The sequence below is a fragment of the Bos indicus x Bos taurus genome, chromosome 3, assembly GCF_003369695.1.
Source record: "Bos indicus x Bos taurus breed Angus x Brahman F1 hybrid chromosome 3, Bos_hybrid_MaternalHap_v2.0, whole genome shotgun sequence".
In the NCBI taxonomy this organism is placed as follows: domain Eukaryota; kingdom Metazoa; phylum Chordata; class Mammalia; order Artiodactyla; family Bovidae; genus Bos; species Bos indicus x Bos taurus.
The window spans coordinates 19,965,711-19,985,515 of NC_040078.1; the positions used below are offsets into that span (position 1 = coordinate 19,965,711).

At 37.0% G+C, this 19,805-nt stretch overlaps 1 protein-coding gene and 1 pseudogene across 2 annotated transcripts in view; one reads left to right on the forward strand and one right to left on the reverse strand.

The window, feature by feature from the left end:
• The window catches only part of ARNT (aryl hydrocarbon receptor nuclear translocator), a 66,788-nt gene that overhangs the window by 21,211 nt on the left and 25,772 nt on the right, over nucleotides 1–19,805 (forward strand). Inside the window, exons 1-5 of one of the 2 annotated variants that reach the window (XM_027534334.1) lie at nucleotides 3,393–3,412; nucleotides 7,985–8,096; nucleotides 11,480–11,524; nucleotides 16,202–16,246; nucleotides 18,926–18,970. In XM_027534334.1, coding sequence (XP_027390135.1) covers nucleotides 7,987–8,096; nucleotides 11,480–11,524; nucleotides 16,202–16,246; nucleotides 18,926–18,970 — 245 coding nt within the window. In that variant the 5' untranslated portion in view covers nucleotides 3,393–3,412; nucleotides 7,985–7,986. Of the gene's footprint in view, nucleotides 1–3,392; nucleotides 3,413–7,984; nucleotides 8,097–11,479; nucleotides 11,525–16,201; nucleotides 16,247–18,925; nucleotides 18,971–19,805 lie in introns of those variants that run through there. The other variant, XM_027534326.1, reaches the window with a different exon arrangement.
• On the reverse strand, nucleotides 6,357–7,890 carry LOC113882338 (annotated as a pseudogene).

Here is a 19,805-nt window from a genome sequence, read left to right on the forward strand (position 1 = left end):
ATTATCTTTCTGTTAACTAATTTCTAGTTTGATTCCATTGTGGGTGGAGAATCCAATCTATAATTTCAGTTCTTTTAAATTTATTGAGGTTTCCTTAATGGCACAGCATATGGTCTGTCTTGGGTATCTGTTCTGGAACACTTGAATGTATATCTGCTGCTGTCGGGTGTGGTATTTTTATAAATGTTGACTTCTGTTGTTCAGTCACCAAGTTGTGTCTGATTCTTTGTGACCCCATGTACTGCAGCACGCTGGCCTCCCTGTCTTTCACCATCTCCTGGAGTTTGCTCAGACTCATGTCCTTTGAGTCAGTGATGCTATCCAACCATCTCATCCTCTGTTGTCCCCTTCTCCTGCCCTCAGTTTTTCCCAGCATCAGGGTCTTTTCCAGTGAGTCGGCTTTTCGCATCAGGTGGCCAAAGTATTGGAGCTTCAGCTCCAGCATCAGTCCTTCCAGTGAATATTCAGGGTTGATTTCCTTTAGGATTGATTGGTTTGATCTCGTTACAGTCTGAGGGACCCTGAAGAATCTTCTCCATTACTATAATAGAAAGTATCAATTCTTTGGTGCTCAGCCTTCATTATGGTCCATGTCTCACATTCGTATGTGACCACTGGAAAAAAACATAGCTTTGGCTGTATGGACCTTTGTAGGCAAAGTGATGTCTCTGCTCTTTAATGTGTTATCTAGGTTTATCATGGCTTACCTTCCAAAGGAACAAGCATCTTTTAATTTCATGGTTGCAGTCACTGTCTACTGCAAGTTTGGAGCCCAAGAAAATAAAATGTCAGTGTTTCCACTTTTTCTCCTTTTATTTGCCATGAAGTGATGGGACTGGATCCCATGATCTTTGTTTTCTGAATGTTGAGTTTTAACCCACTTTTTCACTCTCCTCTTTCACCCTCATCAAGAGACTCTTTAGTTCCTCTTTGCTTTCTGCTGTTAGAGTGATATCATCTGCGTATCTGAGGTTGTTGATATTTCTCCCTGCAATCTTTATTCCAGCTTTTGATTCATCCAGCCTGGCATTTTGCATGATGTACTCTGCATATAAGTTAAATAAGCAAGATGACAATATACATACAGCCTTGATGTACTCCTGTCCCAATTTTGAACCAGTCCGTTGTTCCATGTCTCATTCTTACTGTTGCTTCTTGCATACGGGTTTCTCAAGAGACAGGTAAGGTGATCTGGTATTCCCATCTCTTGAAGAATTTTCCACAGATTGTTGTCAAAGGCTACACAGTCAAAGGCTTTAACGTAGTCAGTGAAGCAGAAGTAGATGTTTCTCTGTGATTCCCTTGGTTTTCTAAGATCCAGCAGATGTTGGCAATTTGATCTCTGGTTCCTCTACCTTTTCTAAACCTGGCTGGTACATCTGGAAATTCTTGGTTTTTGTACTGCTGAAGCCTAGCTTGAAGGATTTCAAGGCTTCATCTTCCGATGTCATATCTTTTTGCCTTTTCGTGCTGTTCATGGGGTTCTCAAGGCAATAATACTGGAGTGGTTTGCCATTCCCTCCTCCTGTGGACCACATTTTGTCAGAACTCTCCACTGTGACCCGTTCATCTTGGCTGGCCCTGATGGCGTGGCTTGTATAGCTTCATACACAAGCCCCTTCATCATGACAAGCTGTGACCCATGAAGCGGAAATGTTGATTAGACCCTGTTGATTGAGGTGTCACTGAGGTTTTCTGTACCTTTGCTGATTTTCTTTCTAATTGTTCTGTGCATTGTTGAGAGAGGGATGTTGAAGTCTCTCAGCTATAACTTTTCTCCTTTCTGTTCTGGCAGTTTTTGTTTAACATATTTTGCAGCTTTGTCATACATGTACACCAAATGTTTCCTTGCTGAAATGAATCTTTATTATAGAATGTTTTGCTTTGTCTCTGGTAATTTTATTTGCTTTGGAGTTTACCTTTTCGTGTTGTTCAGTCACCAAGTTGTGTCTGACTCTTTGAGAACCATGGACTGCAGCATGCCAGGCCTCTCTGTCCCTCATCATCTTCCAGAGTTTACCTTATCTGTTATTAATAATATAGACACTTCTACTTTTCTTTGATTAATATTTTACAAGATGTATCTTTTCCATTATTTTACTTTCGCCCCACCCCAACTGTTATATTTCAAGTGAGTTTCTTGTAGACAGCATATAGTTGTCATGTTTTTTAAGTTGCTCTGCCAATCTCTGTCTGTTAATTGGTGTATTTAGACCATTTACATTTAATAAAATTATTGATGTGTTAGTGCTTAAGTCTGCCATTTTATTTTTTGTTTTCTGTTCGTTTTGATTTTTGTTTCTCTGTTTTCTTTTTCCTGGTTATTTGAACATTTTTAAAACTTCTAAAGAGTTGGACATGACTGAGCAACTGAACAGTAACAACAAATAATGTTTATTAGTGTATCTTCTTGAATAGCTTTTCCAGTAATTGCTATAGTGGGCCTTATGTTGTATATACATATACATAATTCAGCACAGTCTGTTGATGTCATTTTACCAGTTTGAGTAAAGTGTTGAAATCTTACCTCCCTTTACATTCTTTTATCCTCTCCATTTATAATTTGCCTTAAATTTCTGTATTTACATTTAGAAGCATCAGTGTTGTCATTTTTGCTTCAACCATTATATATAATTTAGAAACTTCAAAAGGAGAAGCACAACCTATTGATTTTTATTAATACAGTGTTTTTTCCTTCTTTCTTGGTGTTCTAAAATTTCTTCTCTTTAACATCCTTTCTTTTCAGAGAACTTTGTTTAGCTATTCTTTAGCATAGGGCTGCTGATGACAGATCCTCCTTAGTTCTCCATCATCAGAGAATATGTTTATTTTCTGCTCATTTTTGAATGATGTTTTCACTGGGTAAAGGATTCTGGGTTGGTAGTTTCTTTCTTTCAGAACTTAAAAAATTATTGCCACTTTCTTTTGGCCTCCATGGTTTCTGATGAAAATCTGCTATCTGAATTATTTTTCCTCTTTTAAGTGTCATTTTTCTCTAGCTTCTTTCAAAACTTTGTCTTTAATTTTTTTTTGTTTCATTGTGATGTGTGTTGAAATGAGTTTCTTTAGGTTTATCCTTTAAGGGTTGCTCACCTTCTTGAATCCATAGGTTACAACTGTCACCAAATTTGGGAAGTTAGATGTTATTTTTCAGCTTTGCCTTCTTTCTCCCCTCCAGGACTCAAATGACACAAATACTAGCTCTTTTGTTAGTTACGCAAGTCCCTGAGCATCTCTTGTTTTTTTTTTTTTTTCTATTCATTTTATTTCCCTGTCTGTTTTCTCTTCAGTCAGTCAGTTCAGTTGCTCAGTCGTGTCCGACTCTTTGCGACCCCCATGGACTGCAGCACTCCAGGCTTCTCTGTCCATCACCAACTCCCGGAGCCTGCTCAAACTCATGTCCATCGAGTCGGTAATGCCATCCAGCCATCTCATCCTCTTTTGTCCCCTTCTCCTCCTGCCTTCAGTCTTTCCCAGCATCAGGGTCTTTTCCAGTGAGTCAGTTCTTTGCATCAGGTGGCCAAAGTATTGGAGCTTCAGCTTTAGCATAAGTCCTTCCAATGAATATTCAGGACTGATTTCCTTTAGGATTGACTGGTTTGATCTCCTTGAAGTCCAAGGGACTCTCAAGAGTCTTCTCCAACACCATAGTTCAAAAGCATCAATTCTTTGGCACTCAGCTTTCTTTATGGCCCAACTCTCACATCCATACATGACTACTGTTAAAACCATAGCTTTGACTAGATGAACCTTTGTCAGCAAAGTAATGTCTCTCTACCTTTCAGTATGCTGTCTAGGTTTGTCATAGCTTTTCTTCCAAGGAGCAAGCATCTTTTGATTTCATGGCTGCAGTCACCATCTGCAGTGATTTTGGAGCCCAAGGAAATAAAGCCTGTCACTGTTTCCATTGTTTCCCCATCTATTTGCCATGAAGTGATGGGACTGGATTACAGATGTTTTCTCTTGGGATTAGGTGATTTATAGTGTTCTTTCATTTCATAGATTCTTTCCTTTGTTCCTTCCTTTCTGCTGTTGAGCCTATCCACTTAACTTTTAATTTCAATTCATATTTTCAGTTCTAAAATTTCTATTCAATTCTTCTTTATATTTCCTACGTATTTGCTGAGACTATTTTTGCTGAGGCTATTTTTTCATTTGTTTCAACTGTGACAGTAATTGCTTGTTGAAGCATTTTTACCATCCCTGGGTCAGGAAGATCCTCTGGAGAAGAGAATGGCAATCCATTCCAGTATTCTTGCCTGGAGAATCCCATGGACAGAGGAACCTGGCAGGCTATAGTCCATGGGGTCACAAAGACTCAGACATGACTCAGTGTTTATTATTATTTTTACCATACTCACTTTTAAAGTCTTTATCAGATAATTCTAACATCTGTGTCATTTCATTGTTAGTATCTATTGATTGTTACTTTTCTCGAATTTAAAATCTTCCTGATTCTTAGTATGATGAGTGATTTTTTAAAAAAATTTGAAGCCTGAACATTTTTGTATTCTGTGATATTGGCCTTTATTTAAACCTATTTTATCTAGCTTTCACGATACCACTTTAGAAGAGTGCTATCAATAATGGCGCTACCTTGTTATTACTCGGTAGAGATAGAATTCCAGGTTCCCCACTGAGCCTATTTTGACACTTGAGGTAGGACTTCTTACTGCTGGATTTGGATGGGAGTTACATTTCCCCACATGGTCTCCACTGACACTTGGGAGGGACAGGTCCTCATTTCTGACCACTGGAAATGAAAATTGCAAGACCCTACTTGGCCTTCTCTGACACCATCCCAGGAGGGCTTTTGAGGTACTTTGTTACAGCCTTGCAAGGACAGATGTTTAGGTTCCCCACTCAGCCTTTGCTGACAGAGTAAAGGTTGGGTCACAGTTTTCCTCTGGTGTTTGGCTGAAGTAGAGTAGTAGTTGTTTAAGGATTCTCTGTCCTGATAACCTCTTCTCTTTCCTGGTCCTTTGTCTAGAGAGACTAAGCCTTTAGGAAAGGGAAACCCAGCAGAACTCATCCCCATAAATTCTTCAGATCCTGAAGTCTTTAGCTGGTCCGCCTTCTTCTGTCTACCTTTCAGAATGTTCTTATGTTTGTTTTATGTATGATGTCTAGAACTTTTAGTTGTGCTTAGCAGGAGGAATAGGGAAAAGTACATCTATTCCATTGTCCTGGAAGCAGAAGTAGTGTATGCCATTTAATAAGAACATTTTGTAGAATAAATTAATGGAGAATGGAGGACTTTCCTATTTGATAATTAAAATGTGCTATAAAAACACTTTATCAAAAGTGTTCAGTATTGACACAGGAGCTAGAAAATATATTAATATACAATAAAAGTATAGAAAGAGATTAATTGCTTGTAGTTACCCAAAAATATAGTAAAGAGAGTCATTTCAGATAAGTGAGAAAAGGATGGATTAACCAGCAAATGATATTAGAATAATTAGCTAACCACTTACAAGAAGATACTCAGTGTTCTGCCTTATGCCAGGTAGGCAAAAGTAATAAATTTCAGATGGATTAAAAATCTAAATGAGAAACACAAAAGTATTATAAGGATGTAAATTCAAAGGTGGGGAGCTTTTCTAAGCAAGACAGAAATCCAGGAATTATTTAGGAAAACATTGATAAGTTTAACAACATAAAATTGTAAAACATTATATGTTTAAAGGCTGAGGTAGGTGATGGAAAATATTTGTAATACATAATAGGCATGCATTATTCTCTATAAATTGATATCCTTTAATATCTTTTATATACCAATAGATAATATCTTTTATATACTGATAGATCCTGTGAATTCTTTCACTTCAGTTCAGTTCAGTCACTCAGTCGTGTCCGACTCTTTGCAACCCTGTGAATTGCAGTACGCCAGGCCTCCCTGTCCATCACCAACTCCAGAGTTTACCCAAACTCTTGTCCATCGAGTCAGTGATGCCATCCAGCCATCTCATCCTCTGTCGTCCCCTTCTCCTCCTGCCCCCAATCCCTCCTAGCATCAGAGTCTTTTCCAATGAGTCAGCTCTTCGCATGAGGTGGCCAAAGTATTGGAGTTTCAGCTTTAGCATCAGTCCTTCCAAAGAACACCCAGGACTGATCTCCTTTAGAATGGACTGGTTGGATCTCCATGCAGTCCAAGGACTCTCAAGAGTCTTCTCCAATACCATAGTTCAAAAACGTCAATTCTTCAGCGCTCAGCTTTCTTCACAGTCCAACTTTCACATCCATACGTGACCGCTGGAAAAACCATAGCCTTGACTAGACTGACCTTTGTTGGCAAAGTAATGTCTCTGCTTTTGAATATGCTGTCTAGGTTGGTCATAACTTTTCCTTCCAAGGAGCAAGCATCTTTTAATTTCATGGCTGCTTTACAAAAAGATACATTATTAAGTATAAAAATATCAAAGATACATCAACTCATTGACTTCAGAGGACTAATGTAAAAACACATAATAATTAAATACTGTACCATTTTTGCCTATCAGTTTTGGTGAAATTACAAAGTATAATATCAAGTCCTGGTGAGGGAGATAGGTACTCTCATATCCTGTTAGTGGGAGCAGAAATTGTAGCAACCTTTTTGGAATGTAATTTGACAGTACCCATCATAATTTTAAGTGCTTATTATATACCTGGATACAGTGAATTTCATCTCTAGGAATCTGTCCTAAAAAGCAGAAGAGAATTTAAAGTTGTATGTGTAAATGTTTTATGTGCTTGTATTAGTAAGTATAAATACATTTGCTTATTTGTAATAGTAGATAATTAGTAATAGTAAATAGAAACAACATAAATGTTAGTCAACTTGGGGAATGGTTGAATAAGATATGATATATTCTTACACTGTGAGGTTATGAAAAGGGATGAGGCATCTGTCTTGAGTGTGTGTGTGTGTGTGTGTGTGTGTGTGTGTGTGTATGGATATCTTTGATATGTATTTAAATGCTAAAAGCAACTTGCAGATCAGGATTCTTTTTTATTAGGAAAAATGCCTCCTCCCCCATCAACACACATGTCATTTAATGATGGCCATATCTGTTGGTTGGCAGGAGACTCTTGCACTAACGGCTCCCATGTTTCCATTCCATTGCATCATTTTTCTCTCCAGACTTACATCATTTTCAGCCTGGAGAAATACCTCTTCTACTTGGCCACCCTGAAGTTGCTCTTAATTTTTTTCTTTTAATATCTGGTTTCACTTTACCCATACCCAGCTTCTCATTTGTAATCTGTTCTGTATACTTTCTGTATGCTACATGTTCAGAGATTTGTCCAAAAATATCAAGAATCTTTGTATACAACATTTTTGGCCTGTCTCGTGGACTCTCACGTAAGGTTAGTCCCTAAAGGCCAGTGGTCGTCTTCAACAAACCCACTGTAATCAAATGTGCCCATTTTTGATCAGAGAGATAGTTGTATATAATCTGAGGGGAAAAATAAGAGATAAACTGAACTCAGGTGTTAAAAATGATTGCTTCTGGGGTATGAGATTGAATTGATAGGAGAGAGGAAGGATTAAAAAGAGGAGCCATAACAAAGGACTTAGAGTTTTACTCTAAGTATTTTTGAATATTGGACTTTAGGTGATTTTTAATTTTCAGGTTGTTCTGCATTTTCTAAGTAAATCAGAGGAGCTAAGTTATATATATCTGTTGCATGAATGAAATATGTAAACCAATTTGTGTCTTTTAGATTAGTGTCACTTTACAAGCTTTTAGAAGTGGACGCTGCAGAATATAGTGCCACCTCTTCCAAACTGTATAAAGTTGGGGAAACTGAAGTAGAGAAATCTTTTTCCAGAGTAAGAATTCAAGAAAAGCAATCTAGAATGAGCATTTGAGTTTTCTAGCAAACTACTGAGATATCATCCATAGCTTCAACCTTTCTTCTAGCTAGTTTGATAGTGATGATTATGATAAACAAGGGCAATCGTTCTAAAATCTGTATTTCTGTTTTTGTCTGACAGAAATGACATCAGATGTACCACCTCTGGGTCCAGCCATTGCCTCTGGAAACCCTGGGCCTGGGATTCAAGGTGGAGGAGCCATCGTCCAGAGGGCTATTAAGCGGCGACCAGGGTAAGTTTGAGTGTAGTGTGTCATGAATGCTTCTCCTTTAAGCTGCCTAATTTTGTTAGTTACTAAACCCCTTTTCCTAATCCTCTTGCTTCTTTTGGCTGCATTTTACACTCCTTTCAGATAACTTTCTTTAGTCCCTGGATTTTTCTTTGTGTGGAATTGATGTTTTTATCTAAGTTGCTTAGAGGCAGTTTTATTTTTTCTTAAACCAAAAATCTGCAAGGTAAAGGACTGTAGCTAAGCCCAGATATTTCACTGTTGCTGAGAAAATTTCATTGCTTTCATTAAGCTTTGTATCTCCATTCTCAGAATCTTTTTGGTAGGGTTTTTACTTTCCTGAATTTAGAGAATGCTGAAATCTAGAATATTTTTCCTTTAAGTTATTGATATGTTGCCTCTTTGGGAATCCGGAGTCCATTTGGTTCCAGAATTATTTTTTAAATGCCTAATTAGTGTAAGGCATTGTGTGATTGCTCCTAGAATACAAAGGTAAATAAGGCACGGTCCTTGTCTCTAAGTTGCTTATGTTCTTAAAGGGATAATCATCACACACATAAATGTAATTCAAGATAGAATACACCAGGTTTGCTAAGAAAAGAACAAATACAGTGCTGTGTATTTCACTGTACGGAAATATCACCATTGGTTGGTAGAGGTTGGGAAAGGCTTCAGAAAAGAGATTGTTTTAGAAAGGCCTGGGAGAATGGGTAGTATTTTACCTACTTTATATTTTCTGTTTTTTTCTTTCTTTTGTTTTAAAAAATTCTGTAGGTAATGTTACACCTAGTCTTTAAGTTTCCTCCTACCTGTAGTAATGCAGGAGTGTTCTCTGCGTTCAGATGGTAACAGAATAACAGAATTAAAGCTTGCTATGTCTCCAAGAAGCATTTAGTTTACTGAGGCATAGGGTGAATAAGTAATTTACCCAAGGTTTTAAAGCTAGTAAGTAGAGGATCTATAGTGTAAACCTTGAGAGATTAGCTTTAGAGTCTACTCCCTGAAACACAGTATTAAGATTATATATAATCTTAACAATTAGAATCAGAATCAATATTAATATCAAAATTGAGATTGGCTGAGAAAGTTATATTGAAAGTGTACAGCTATTAGAAGTGGCAAATATGTATCAGTACAGAAAAATGTTCATAATATATTGAGAAAAGAGGTTACAGTGTATGTAATATATCAACTCCTATCAGAAATAAATATGTATATAACACATATGCATAGCCAAAAAGCTGAAAGGATATTTATCAGTTAGTCTGGATGATGGGATTATGGGTGATTTATTTTTTCTTTTGTTTTTAATTATTTCTAAATTTTCTGAAGTGTTTGTAATATTGGTAATGAGGAAAATATATTAAAAGAAATAATAACTTTTTTTTAAAGAAATATTAGAAAATGTAGAAAGTTAGAAGACTAGTAAAGCAATCATCTTACTACCCAAATTCATCTCCCATTAGTTTTTTTGCATAATTACTTAATTCTTTATGTGCAGTTATAATCATATAATTATATTGGTTTATGTAGTCTAGTCTTTTGATCTAATTGTATAAAATAACTCTTTTTCCCATACCTGTTACATATTGTATAGAAACATAATTTTAAAATAGCTACATAGAAGGATGTACTTAATTTCTATTTTGGGACATTTAAACAATTTTGAAGATATACTATTATATTGTAATGCTTAATGAGTATCTTTGTACATAAATTTTTTCTGAGTTGTTTCTTTAGGATAGAGTCTTAGAAATGAAGTTATTGGGTCAGTAGGCTGATTTTGACATGTAAGAAAAATGGACACTTTCAGGATTGATACTATGTACTTCATAATCCATTTAGAGGTCTATAATATCAGGTTATCGCTCTAATGGAGATGCCAAGATCACTGGGTTAAGGTGGTAACATGAGTTACATTTTAGTTTAGTATACAGATTAATAGGAGATTGCCTATCTCATTACCTATAATCTTGCCTAATCCCTTGAAATGAAAGTCACCTCTTTTTTCACTACACATCTATAGCTTATTGATTGTGCTCCTCATATGATGCTTTCTCATTTTCACTTGTGTATTTATATTTGTCTAGGAGAAGAAGCCTTTGAGGGCAAATCTTTTGTTTTCAACTCATCTAGTACAGTATCTGGAATGTAGCATGTATTACATGTTCATTGGATGAATGAAGGAAAGAAACATTATTTAACAACCTTCAGGGAATTCTCTGGTGGTTCATTGGTTAAAATTCTGCGCTTTCACAGCTGCTGCTGCTGCTGCTAAGTCGCTTAGCAGTCGTGTCTGACTCTGTGCGACCCCATAGACGGCAGCCCACCAGGCTCCCCCGTCCCTGGGATTCTCCAGGCAAGAACAGTGGAGTGGGTTGCCATTTCCTTCTCCAATGCATGAAAGTGAAAAGTGAAAGTGACGTTGCTCAGTCGTCTCCGACTCTTAGCGGACTTAGCGGACTCTTAGACCCCATGGACTGCACCCACCAGGCTCCTCTGCCCATGGGATTTTCCAGGCAAGAGTACTGGAGTGGGGTGCCATTGCCTTCTCCGTTTCACAACTGAAGGCTCATATTTGGTTCTACCTGGGAACTAAGTTTCCACAAGCTGTGCAGTGTGGCCAAACAAAAACCCAACCTTCAGAGGTCTTAAATCACTTCCCTGTTTTGAGAGATATTTCAGAGAGCTGGTAACATAGCCTAGGATAGACTATAGAAATGAAAATTAAAGACATGAATTACTCATACTAATGTTTTCCTTGTCCTTTTTGAGTAGATTCCTGCTCCTTTTGTGAGGTTGTACTCTGATGTAAAACTTTGACAAAGGTGGATTGCTACCCTAGGAAAATAAAGGTAGCAGTAGGCACACTCTTTTTAAAGAAAAAAATTATTTATTTACTTGTTTATCATTTATTTTTGGCCGTGCTGGGTTTTTGTTGCTGTGCATGGGCTTTCTCTAGCTGTGGAGAGCAGAGGCTACTCTCTAGTTGCGATTTTGGGTTTCTCATTGTGGTGGCTTCTCTTGTTGCAGGGCTTGGGCTTATGTGCACGGGCTCAGTAGTTGTGGCACATGAGCTTGGTTGCCCTGCGGCATGTGGGGTTTTCCCAGACCAAAGATCAAACTTGTGTCCCCTGCATTGGCAGGCAGATTCTTAACCACTGGACCACTAGGGAAGTCTGGTACTCATTTTTGATTGACCAATTTCTTTGCCCAGTTTGGTTCAACAGGAAGAGGTAGTAAGTATATCTTTGCTTATGTCCACTTCCTCTTTTCCTTCTTCCTTCTGAGTGGGTGTTCAGATAGATTGTGGGTTTAGAATTTTAATTTTGTTAATATTCTGCATTATCAGTAGGCTTATAATATTTTTTGTTGACTTTCCTCAGATTGGATTTTGATGATGATGGAGAAGGGAACAGTAAATTTTTGAGGTAAGATCATAAAACTTTATCTAGATTTCTGATATTAAAATTAGTTAATTATCTTTATGACTCATATTTTTGTCTTTAGACCTAAGGAGAGTCCTTCATCCTAAAACTAAAATTTCCTGTTATACCCCATACAATTTCCAAGCATTCTGGTAATAACTCCAGAGGAAAGTGCTCAATGAGAAGAGGGTATAGAATTTACAAGACCCTCTGTATCAGTTACCTATAGTTGTGTGGCTTAATAACAATGATATATTATTTCTTACAATTCTGTCGATTGGTTTTTCTGCTGATCTTGCCTAGGCTCATTCTTAAGACTGCATTCAGTTGCCTTGTCATCTGGGAACTGGACTCAGATGATAATGCTGGGTATCTCTCTCTCTCTCTCCTTTTTTTTGGTGGTCGTTTATCCTTAAAGAGGGCAGATATGAGTTTCTTTACATGGTGATGGCTGTAATACAAAGGGCAAGTCTCAGTCCAGGTGCTTATTAATATCAAGCATCTGCTTTGTATTGACATTTGCTGTTGTCCCATTGGCCAAAGCAAGTCGTATGTCCAAGTTCTGACTCAGTGTGGGAGTGGGCTGCACCAGGTGGTGAATACTGCAAGGAGTAATTAGTTGGCAAGTCATTAATGTTCTAATGTTGCCCTGTGATACTCATTGATTTCTCCTACAGAGCAGGAATTGGAATTTGTATCCTTGTAGTACTGAACCTTCTAGAGAACTGAAAATGAACTTTTTAATATATTGATGAAGGAGTACTTTCAGAGAAAGGAAATTTCTATTCTTGTTTAAGACCAGTTACTTGGCTTTGTGGAGTTTTTTTTGGGCGGTGGGGTTGGTGCTGTGTTGGGTTTTAGCAGCATGCAGGATCTTCGTTGCTACATGTTGGATCTTTAGTTCATCATGTGGGACCTAGTTGCCTAACCAGGGATCGAACTCAGGCCCCTTGCATTGGGAGCATGGCGTCTTAACCATTGGACCACCAGGGAAGTCCTTACTTTGCTTTGTTTTTAAGTCAGGAAAGCAATAAGAGTCAAAGAATGGAAGATAACCTTGACTGCACCCTGCCTTTTTTTTCTTTTCAAAGTTGAAAATGCTACCTAGGTAATGCCTGCATTGCAGAGTAACACATATTTGAAAAATAAATAAAGGAACCCTGTTCTTTAAAAAATTTATTTTACTATGTGAGTTTCTGGATTTTATTATTTGAACTAAGTTCTTAAAAGAAATATGAACATGCTGCTGGTAAGTCGCTTCAGTCGTGTCCGACTCTGTGCGACCCCATAGACAGCAGCCCACCAGGCTCCGCCGTCCCCGGGATTCTCCAGGCAAGAACACTGGATTGGGTTGCCATTTCCTTCTCCAATGCATGAAAGTGAAAAGTAAAGTGAAGTTGCTCAGTCGTGTTTGACTCTTAGTGACCCCATGGACTGCAGCCCACCAGGCTCCTCCGTCCATGGGATTTTCCGGGCAAGAGTACTGGAGTGGGGTGCCATTGCCTTCTCCGAAATATGGACATACTTTATCACAAAATTGTTAAACAGTGCAAGGTTATATGTAATGAAAGTATATCTTCATTTCACTTTATACCTTCAGAATCCTTCTCCTGAGACTATAGTTTCCAGTTTATTAAGTATCCTTCCACGAATATTCGGTGCATATGTAAGTGTATTTAAATGCACGTATATGTGTGCATATACAGTCATTGTCTCCTCATTTTTTGTTTTTATACAGAAGATGCCCATATTGTAAATTGCTTGCCATTGTTTAGTTTTATAGTGCTTAGTTGAGTCAGTGACATTTGTCTATCTATTATTATTGTTTTTGCAGTATTTAAAGCTCATGTGTTTAGCTTCTGCCCAGCTGTGGAACACTGCCAGGTATTCTCGAAAACAATAACTGTGACTTGGCTATCATAAAGAAATAGTTGTAAAATATTGGAGAAAACCATTTTCCAAGAGAGGTCTTGAACGTTAATGAGTGTCAGCAAATGTAAAGAGGGGAAAAGATTTCAGTTTCTATGCAAGAATAGACTTTTTCCACACAGTTCCAGTGTACATTCCTCCAATTAGAAATTCCTAATTATAATAATAAATATAATAGTAGTAGTAGATGTGTATATGAATGGGATAGAGGTAATCACTAGTCTTATTTATTACTGTCATTTAGCTCTAGCCCTGAGTCATTGCTTCCATTCCACAAAATCTGGTAGTCACAAACTACACACAAATTTTAAAAGGTTGATTTGTCCTTTCCCCAACCTTAAAGAAAAGTATTCATAATTGATCTTACCAAATAGGTCATTATGCATGCCCAGGAGAGTCATCACCAAATTTTTTTTACTTGATCATCAGAACTTTTTTTTTTCTGGCCTCATGGCTTGCAGGATCTTAGTTCCTCAACCAGGGATTGAACCATGCCCCAGGCAGTGGGAATATGGAGTCCTAAACAGGAATTCCCAGTACATTTTTTTAATTGGAATTTTCCACTTTGGTCTGGGAGTGAAAGTCTTACTTGCATTGTATCTGTAAATCTGTAAATCAGCTTAATACTTGGTGAATACTTGGTGGATTAAATCAGTCTCCTTGGTGGATCCAAGTTGTAATGTATTACCTCTTTTCATCACTTTGTTTCAAGTGTCATTTTCTTATATTCTCCAGACAACACTATGAAATAATTTTTAAGAATATGAAGGATTTGAAATTCTATATACAATATCAGAGTTGCTAGTACTAAAATAATGCTTCTCAAACTCAAAGAAATGCAGGTACAAATCCACCAACGGGTTCTTGACAAGATGAAGATTATAATTTGTTAGGTCTCGGATAGTGCCCAAGATTCTGCATTTTTACATATTCCTAAGTGATGCTGCTGCTTCTGGTCCACTAACCACACTTTGAGTAGCAAGGACCTGGAAGATACATTCTTGAGATTCAAAGTTAATATGTAAATTATAGGTCTCTTTTTTCATTAAGAGTTTGTAGCGTGTGATTTATAGTATATTTTGTGTCTTAGAAACAAAAATTTGTCCTTGAGCTGAAATTCCACTACACCTCTCCAGTTATTTTCAAAGAAAAATTTTGGGGTCAAATTAGTTGAGGATTTATATAGCCTGTGAAGTATAAATTTGGGCTGTAATACAAATAACTGGTTTAACTGAAAATTTTGTGTCTTACCTGTCTCACAAAGGCTCTTTCTGCCCAAAGCTGATGGATTTTTGTTACGTCCTATAGCAGTGAGAAGAGGAAAATTTAGACCATCCGGAGAAGAGAGTGGTATTTTCATAGTTAGGTTTACCTTCTTCAACACATCCTCCTTTGTGATTTCTGTAGTAGCAAACAGGATGCATCAGCTTGTTAAGTAGACGTTCTTGAAATGAATGGATTGTGTTTTCTTAATCAAAGAGATATCGTTCATTGTTTAAATCAAAATTTAAGACTTTTAGAAACTTCTGCACATCAAAGGAAGCACAGTGGAAAGGTAACATATGGAATGAAAGAAAATATTTGCCAATCGTATATCTGATTGATACTTGCAGAACTCCTGTAACAAAAAAACAACCTGCTTAAATGAGCAAAGGATTTGAATAGGCATTTCTCCAAAGAACATACACAAATGGCCAAAAATCATATGGAGAGACACTGAACATTACTAATCATTTAGAGAAATGCAAATCAAAACTACAATGAGTAGGCCATTAGAATGGTACCATCAAAAAATCCAGAAAATAGCAAGCACTGGTAAGGATATGGAGGAATTGGAATTCTTGGGCGCTGTTGGTAGGAATGTAAAATGGTCTGGCCACTTTGGAAAACAGTACAGAGGTTCCTTGAAACATTAAAAACAGAAATATTATATGATCCAGCAGTGCCACTTCTGGTTATATATCCAAAAGAATTGAAAGCAAGATCTTAGAGATATTTGTACACTCATGTTCACTGCTCCATTTTTCACAGTAACTGAGAGGTGGAAGCACCCCACATATCCACTCACAAATGGAATATTACTCGGCCTTAAAAAAGAAGGAAATTCTGTCACATACTACCTAACATGGATGAACCTTGAGGGCATTATACTAAATGAAATAAGCCTGTCAAAAAAAGATAAATACTGTATGATTTCAGTTATGTGAGGCTGTAAAGTGTCAAAATCAGAGAGACAAAGTAGAGTGGTGGTTGTCAAGAGCTGGGGGTGGGATGGGGACAGAGAATGAGAAGATGGTGTTCAGTAGCTGTAGAGTTTGTTTTTCAGTGTGAAAAAGTTCTAGAGATACTTTGTACACCAGTGTGAATATAATTAGTGCTACTGAGCCATACACTTAAACCTGGTTATGATGGCAAATTTGATGTTACATGGTTTTTGACGTAATTTAAGAAAAACAAAACTATCTCTAACTTCAGAGAGGTATTGACAGGGCAGTCAGCTGTGCCCTCATGAGCTCAACATCTTTTTTTGGAATGTTTGGTAAGTAAGAGTAAAGGAGACATTAGAAAACAGACAAATAATAATCATGGATTTTTAAGTTCTGTGAGATGATATTATCTCTATTGCTTTGTGCTGCCTTTTCAGTTGGCTTTTTTTGCTGAATATTTTTACCCCTTTCTGGTTCTCCTTTCAGAATGAAATAGATATAACAAGTGTAATGCCTTGGATTAATCTTTTTTTTTCTCCTTCAGGTGTGATGATGATCAGATGTCTAATGATAAGGAGCGGTTTGCCAGGTAATGTAGTAGAGCATCTTGGTCCTTGTTGTGGGACCAGGCAATTTAAAAATTCTCAGTTTTAATTTTCTCTCAATGAGAGTTAATTTCTCTGCCCAGTCTCAACTGGTGAAAATTAGTATTACAGTTGTTGTTTATGGTCAGGTAACATGGCTTCAGACTTATGGCACCAAACTAATGGTATACTTAAACAGTGTTTTTATATATGTGATAAATAGCTACACATTGTGCTTGCTGGGTGTCCACAGAAACACAAACAATATTTAATTTCTTGGTTGCATTTATTATTAAGTGGATCTACAAAATCTCTACAGATGATTTTATTCTTTTAAAGATGACAGCAAAGAAACAATTTACACAAAGAGTGCAGTTTTTATTGAAATACATTTAAGTTACCTGTCTAGAGCATGAAAAACACTTTGGTTTATATTAAACAAATCCTCTCAACTCAGATATTGGTTTATTCTTAGAACATTTATTCTGTATATTGTTAAGCAGTAAATTATTTGTTTTTTAAAAATTGAATTTGCAACCACATCAGAAAAGTGAATCATGCAAAATCCACTGCTTAACTAAGCAATTACTACTTATTCATTGCTGATGCTGCTGGTCTGGGGCCCATACGTTGAGAACCATTGATGTCAAGGGCTAAGCAATATCAATCAGAGTAGTTTTAAACTACTCTGAAGCAGTGAGATGCCATCATAAGCTTTGAATGAAATGATAATGTATTAATATAAAATGCATATGAATTTTTCTCTAGTAGCTTTATATAGGACTCATTAGAGAGAAGCACTGTAGTCAAGAAGGTAAATGGGAGACCGTTGAAACAATAAGACAGTGATAAAATCATGAGGGCCTGGGCTAGAGTGGTGGCAGTGGCAATAGAAAAGGAGCAGATTTAAAGGTTTCTGAAGAATTTGTAGTTACTTCAAATCTGAAGTAGATACGAACACTTTAGGCTGTGAATCATCTCTCAAATGTGAAGTTAATAGTAGATATTTGGGCAGTAGTTTTTAAAAAACTGCATTAGAAAGTGAAGTCGTCAAATAATAGTGGTGGTATGGGTTTCACAGTCTCTTGACTGAAATTCCAGAAAGCTATGAAAACATGACCTGAACTGTTTTAGTCTTCATTTGCCTTGCTTAATGTGAATTTTTATACATTCTGTATTTTATTTGGAAATACTGAAGTAAATAAGGGATTATGGATCTGTATTGGTAGGAGTAGTAATAGTAATTTTAGATATTTAACTTGCAAACAACAGAGCTCATTTCTTTGTGTGATCTTAGTTCCATGACCAGGGATTGAACTGGTACCTTCAGCAGTGAATGTGTGGCATGCTAACTGCTGGACTGCCAGGGAATTCCCAGAACTCATTTCTTTAAGATTTGTTAAGCTAGTTCACCTCAAATATTCTCGTTTGGGATTCAGTGGAGTGTCTTCAAAAGATGAAGTGAATTTTCCCAACTTTTTGAAAAAATATTTGTAGTTTGTTAAGGAATTACAATAACCCAGTGAATATGAAACTTTACTTAATATCACCTTTTTTTTCTTTCTCTTGTCAATATGCATAAGTTCTCAGGTGATTCTTGTCATTACTGTGTTATTTTTTTGTCTCTTTTTTCCCCCCTGCTGACCATTTTCTAGAAATTTCCCTGTGTATTGATAAAATCATTGTAGTTGTCATTTTTTAATAGCTGGTTTTTCAGCCTGTCAATATATCATACTTAGATATTTTTGCTTAATCTATTCTTAATATCTTTATATACACGTACTTATGTATATATTTAAGATGGAATTGATTACTGATAAACTGAACTACCAATACCAACTACCAACTTGCCACAAACCCTCATAGTATTTCAGTTATTCAGAGAAATTTAGTGGTAATCCTTTGTAGCCCCCTCCAGGGAAGAGGGAGTTGATCTAGGATCCAGCAACGTTATGGCTTTATTGCAGAGAAATGGGAAAGCGACAGAAGAGAAATATACCACTTCAAGATCAAATCATTGATAGGGGATATACTAGATACCTAGCTCTTAGTTTTAGTTATATAATTCTCCAGGGAAACCTGGTTGGTTATTTTGTCTGTGAGCACATGTGTGCTGTATGTGTGTTATTGAGAGATTGTGTTTGTGATCACTTGTTTGACTTTCTTGACATGATTTACTGTTTGATTTTTTTATTTTTCAGTGTAGAAATAGCATATGTGAATATTACTTTCTTTCCAGATTGGAAGCAGTATGTGAAAATGGTACCCCTTGTTTCATTCTTATTCAGATAGTATGTCTGCTTGGTTTCTAAAGAGATAATTGGCTTTCTCTGCTCAGATTATGTTCATTTATAATGAATATTGGGCTTGCTTTTATGTTGACCTTTGTCCTGTAAGTTAGTTTTCCTGTATTCTGACAGATGGTTTTGTCGAGTACAGGCAAGGTTCTTGTCTATATTTCCATTTCCCCCTCTTCTCTGCATCTGTTTTTTTCTGTTATTTTCTTCCCTTCCTTTCCCCCCTTTCTCCTCCCTCTTTCCTTTTTCCCTTTCTCCCCTTCCTTCTTTCCTTCCCCCTTTTCTTCCTTCCTCCCTTCTTCCCCCCTTCCTTCCTTCTCCCCACCCCCTTCCTTCCTTCCTTCTTTTTATTTTACGTTTAGCTTAGTTCATTAATTCTGTTTTTAGGTCGGATGATGAGCAGAGCTCTGCGGATAAGGAGAGACTCGCCAGGTAGGAAAATGGTATCTTTTAGCACGATGAAGTGGATGCTGCTGCTTTTTCTATCCTTTTTCTTATTTCTGCTCTTTTCTTCTCCTTTCTCTTCATGTTTTTCTTTGTGTCAAGAGAGGACAAGATTTTTAGAAGTTTGTATATAATAGGAACTTTGGCTTCCCCCACCAGAAAGTGGGTGAGTTGAGGGAAGTTAAGAATTTAAGAAATTGCTATTAGTTTTATAGATTTTTCTCTTTATCTTTATCTTAGCACACTAAATTTCGCAGAATAAAAAGCTTTTAGAAACAGTGCAGCTGTGCCAGTCGATACTTCAGCAGGAAAATGCTCTTTTATCAGAAAGCCAATAAATATATCTGTATTTGCAATTAGTTCCTAGTCTTTAGGCCTCAGTATTTACTCCACACCCTTCTAGAAAGCTCACCTTTATTTTCCTGGGTACACTCACAGCCTAGATTACTTTGTCACAGCAGTACTGGTGTGGCTTTGGTGAGTGAATCTTGTGGTTTCTTAGAAAAGCTTAGCAGCCTTGATGTGGCTATTTAAAAGATCAGTCTTCTGGATTTCAGTGTCAGAAACCTGTCAGATACAAGGAAATGGGTGCTTTATGTTTAAGAGTAGAATTTTATGTTTCCCAGGCAGAGTAACTAAATATGGACCTACGCTGTGAGACCTATTGTTATCTCTTTCAGCTGGGTCACAGTCTCATTTTGCTGCCAGTTTAACTTATGCCTGCTAACACTTTCACGTTTCATAAAACGTGTGGTATGGTGGGAAGAACGTTGCATTCATTGGGAATGGGGGCCGCCCTTGGAAAAGTCGGTTAACTACTGGA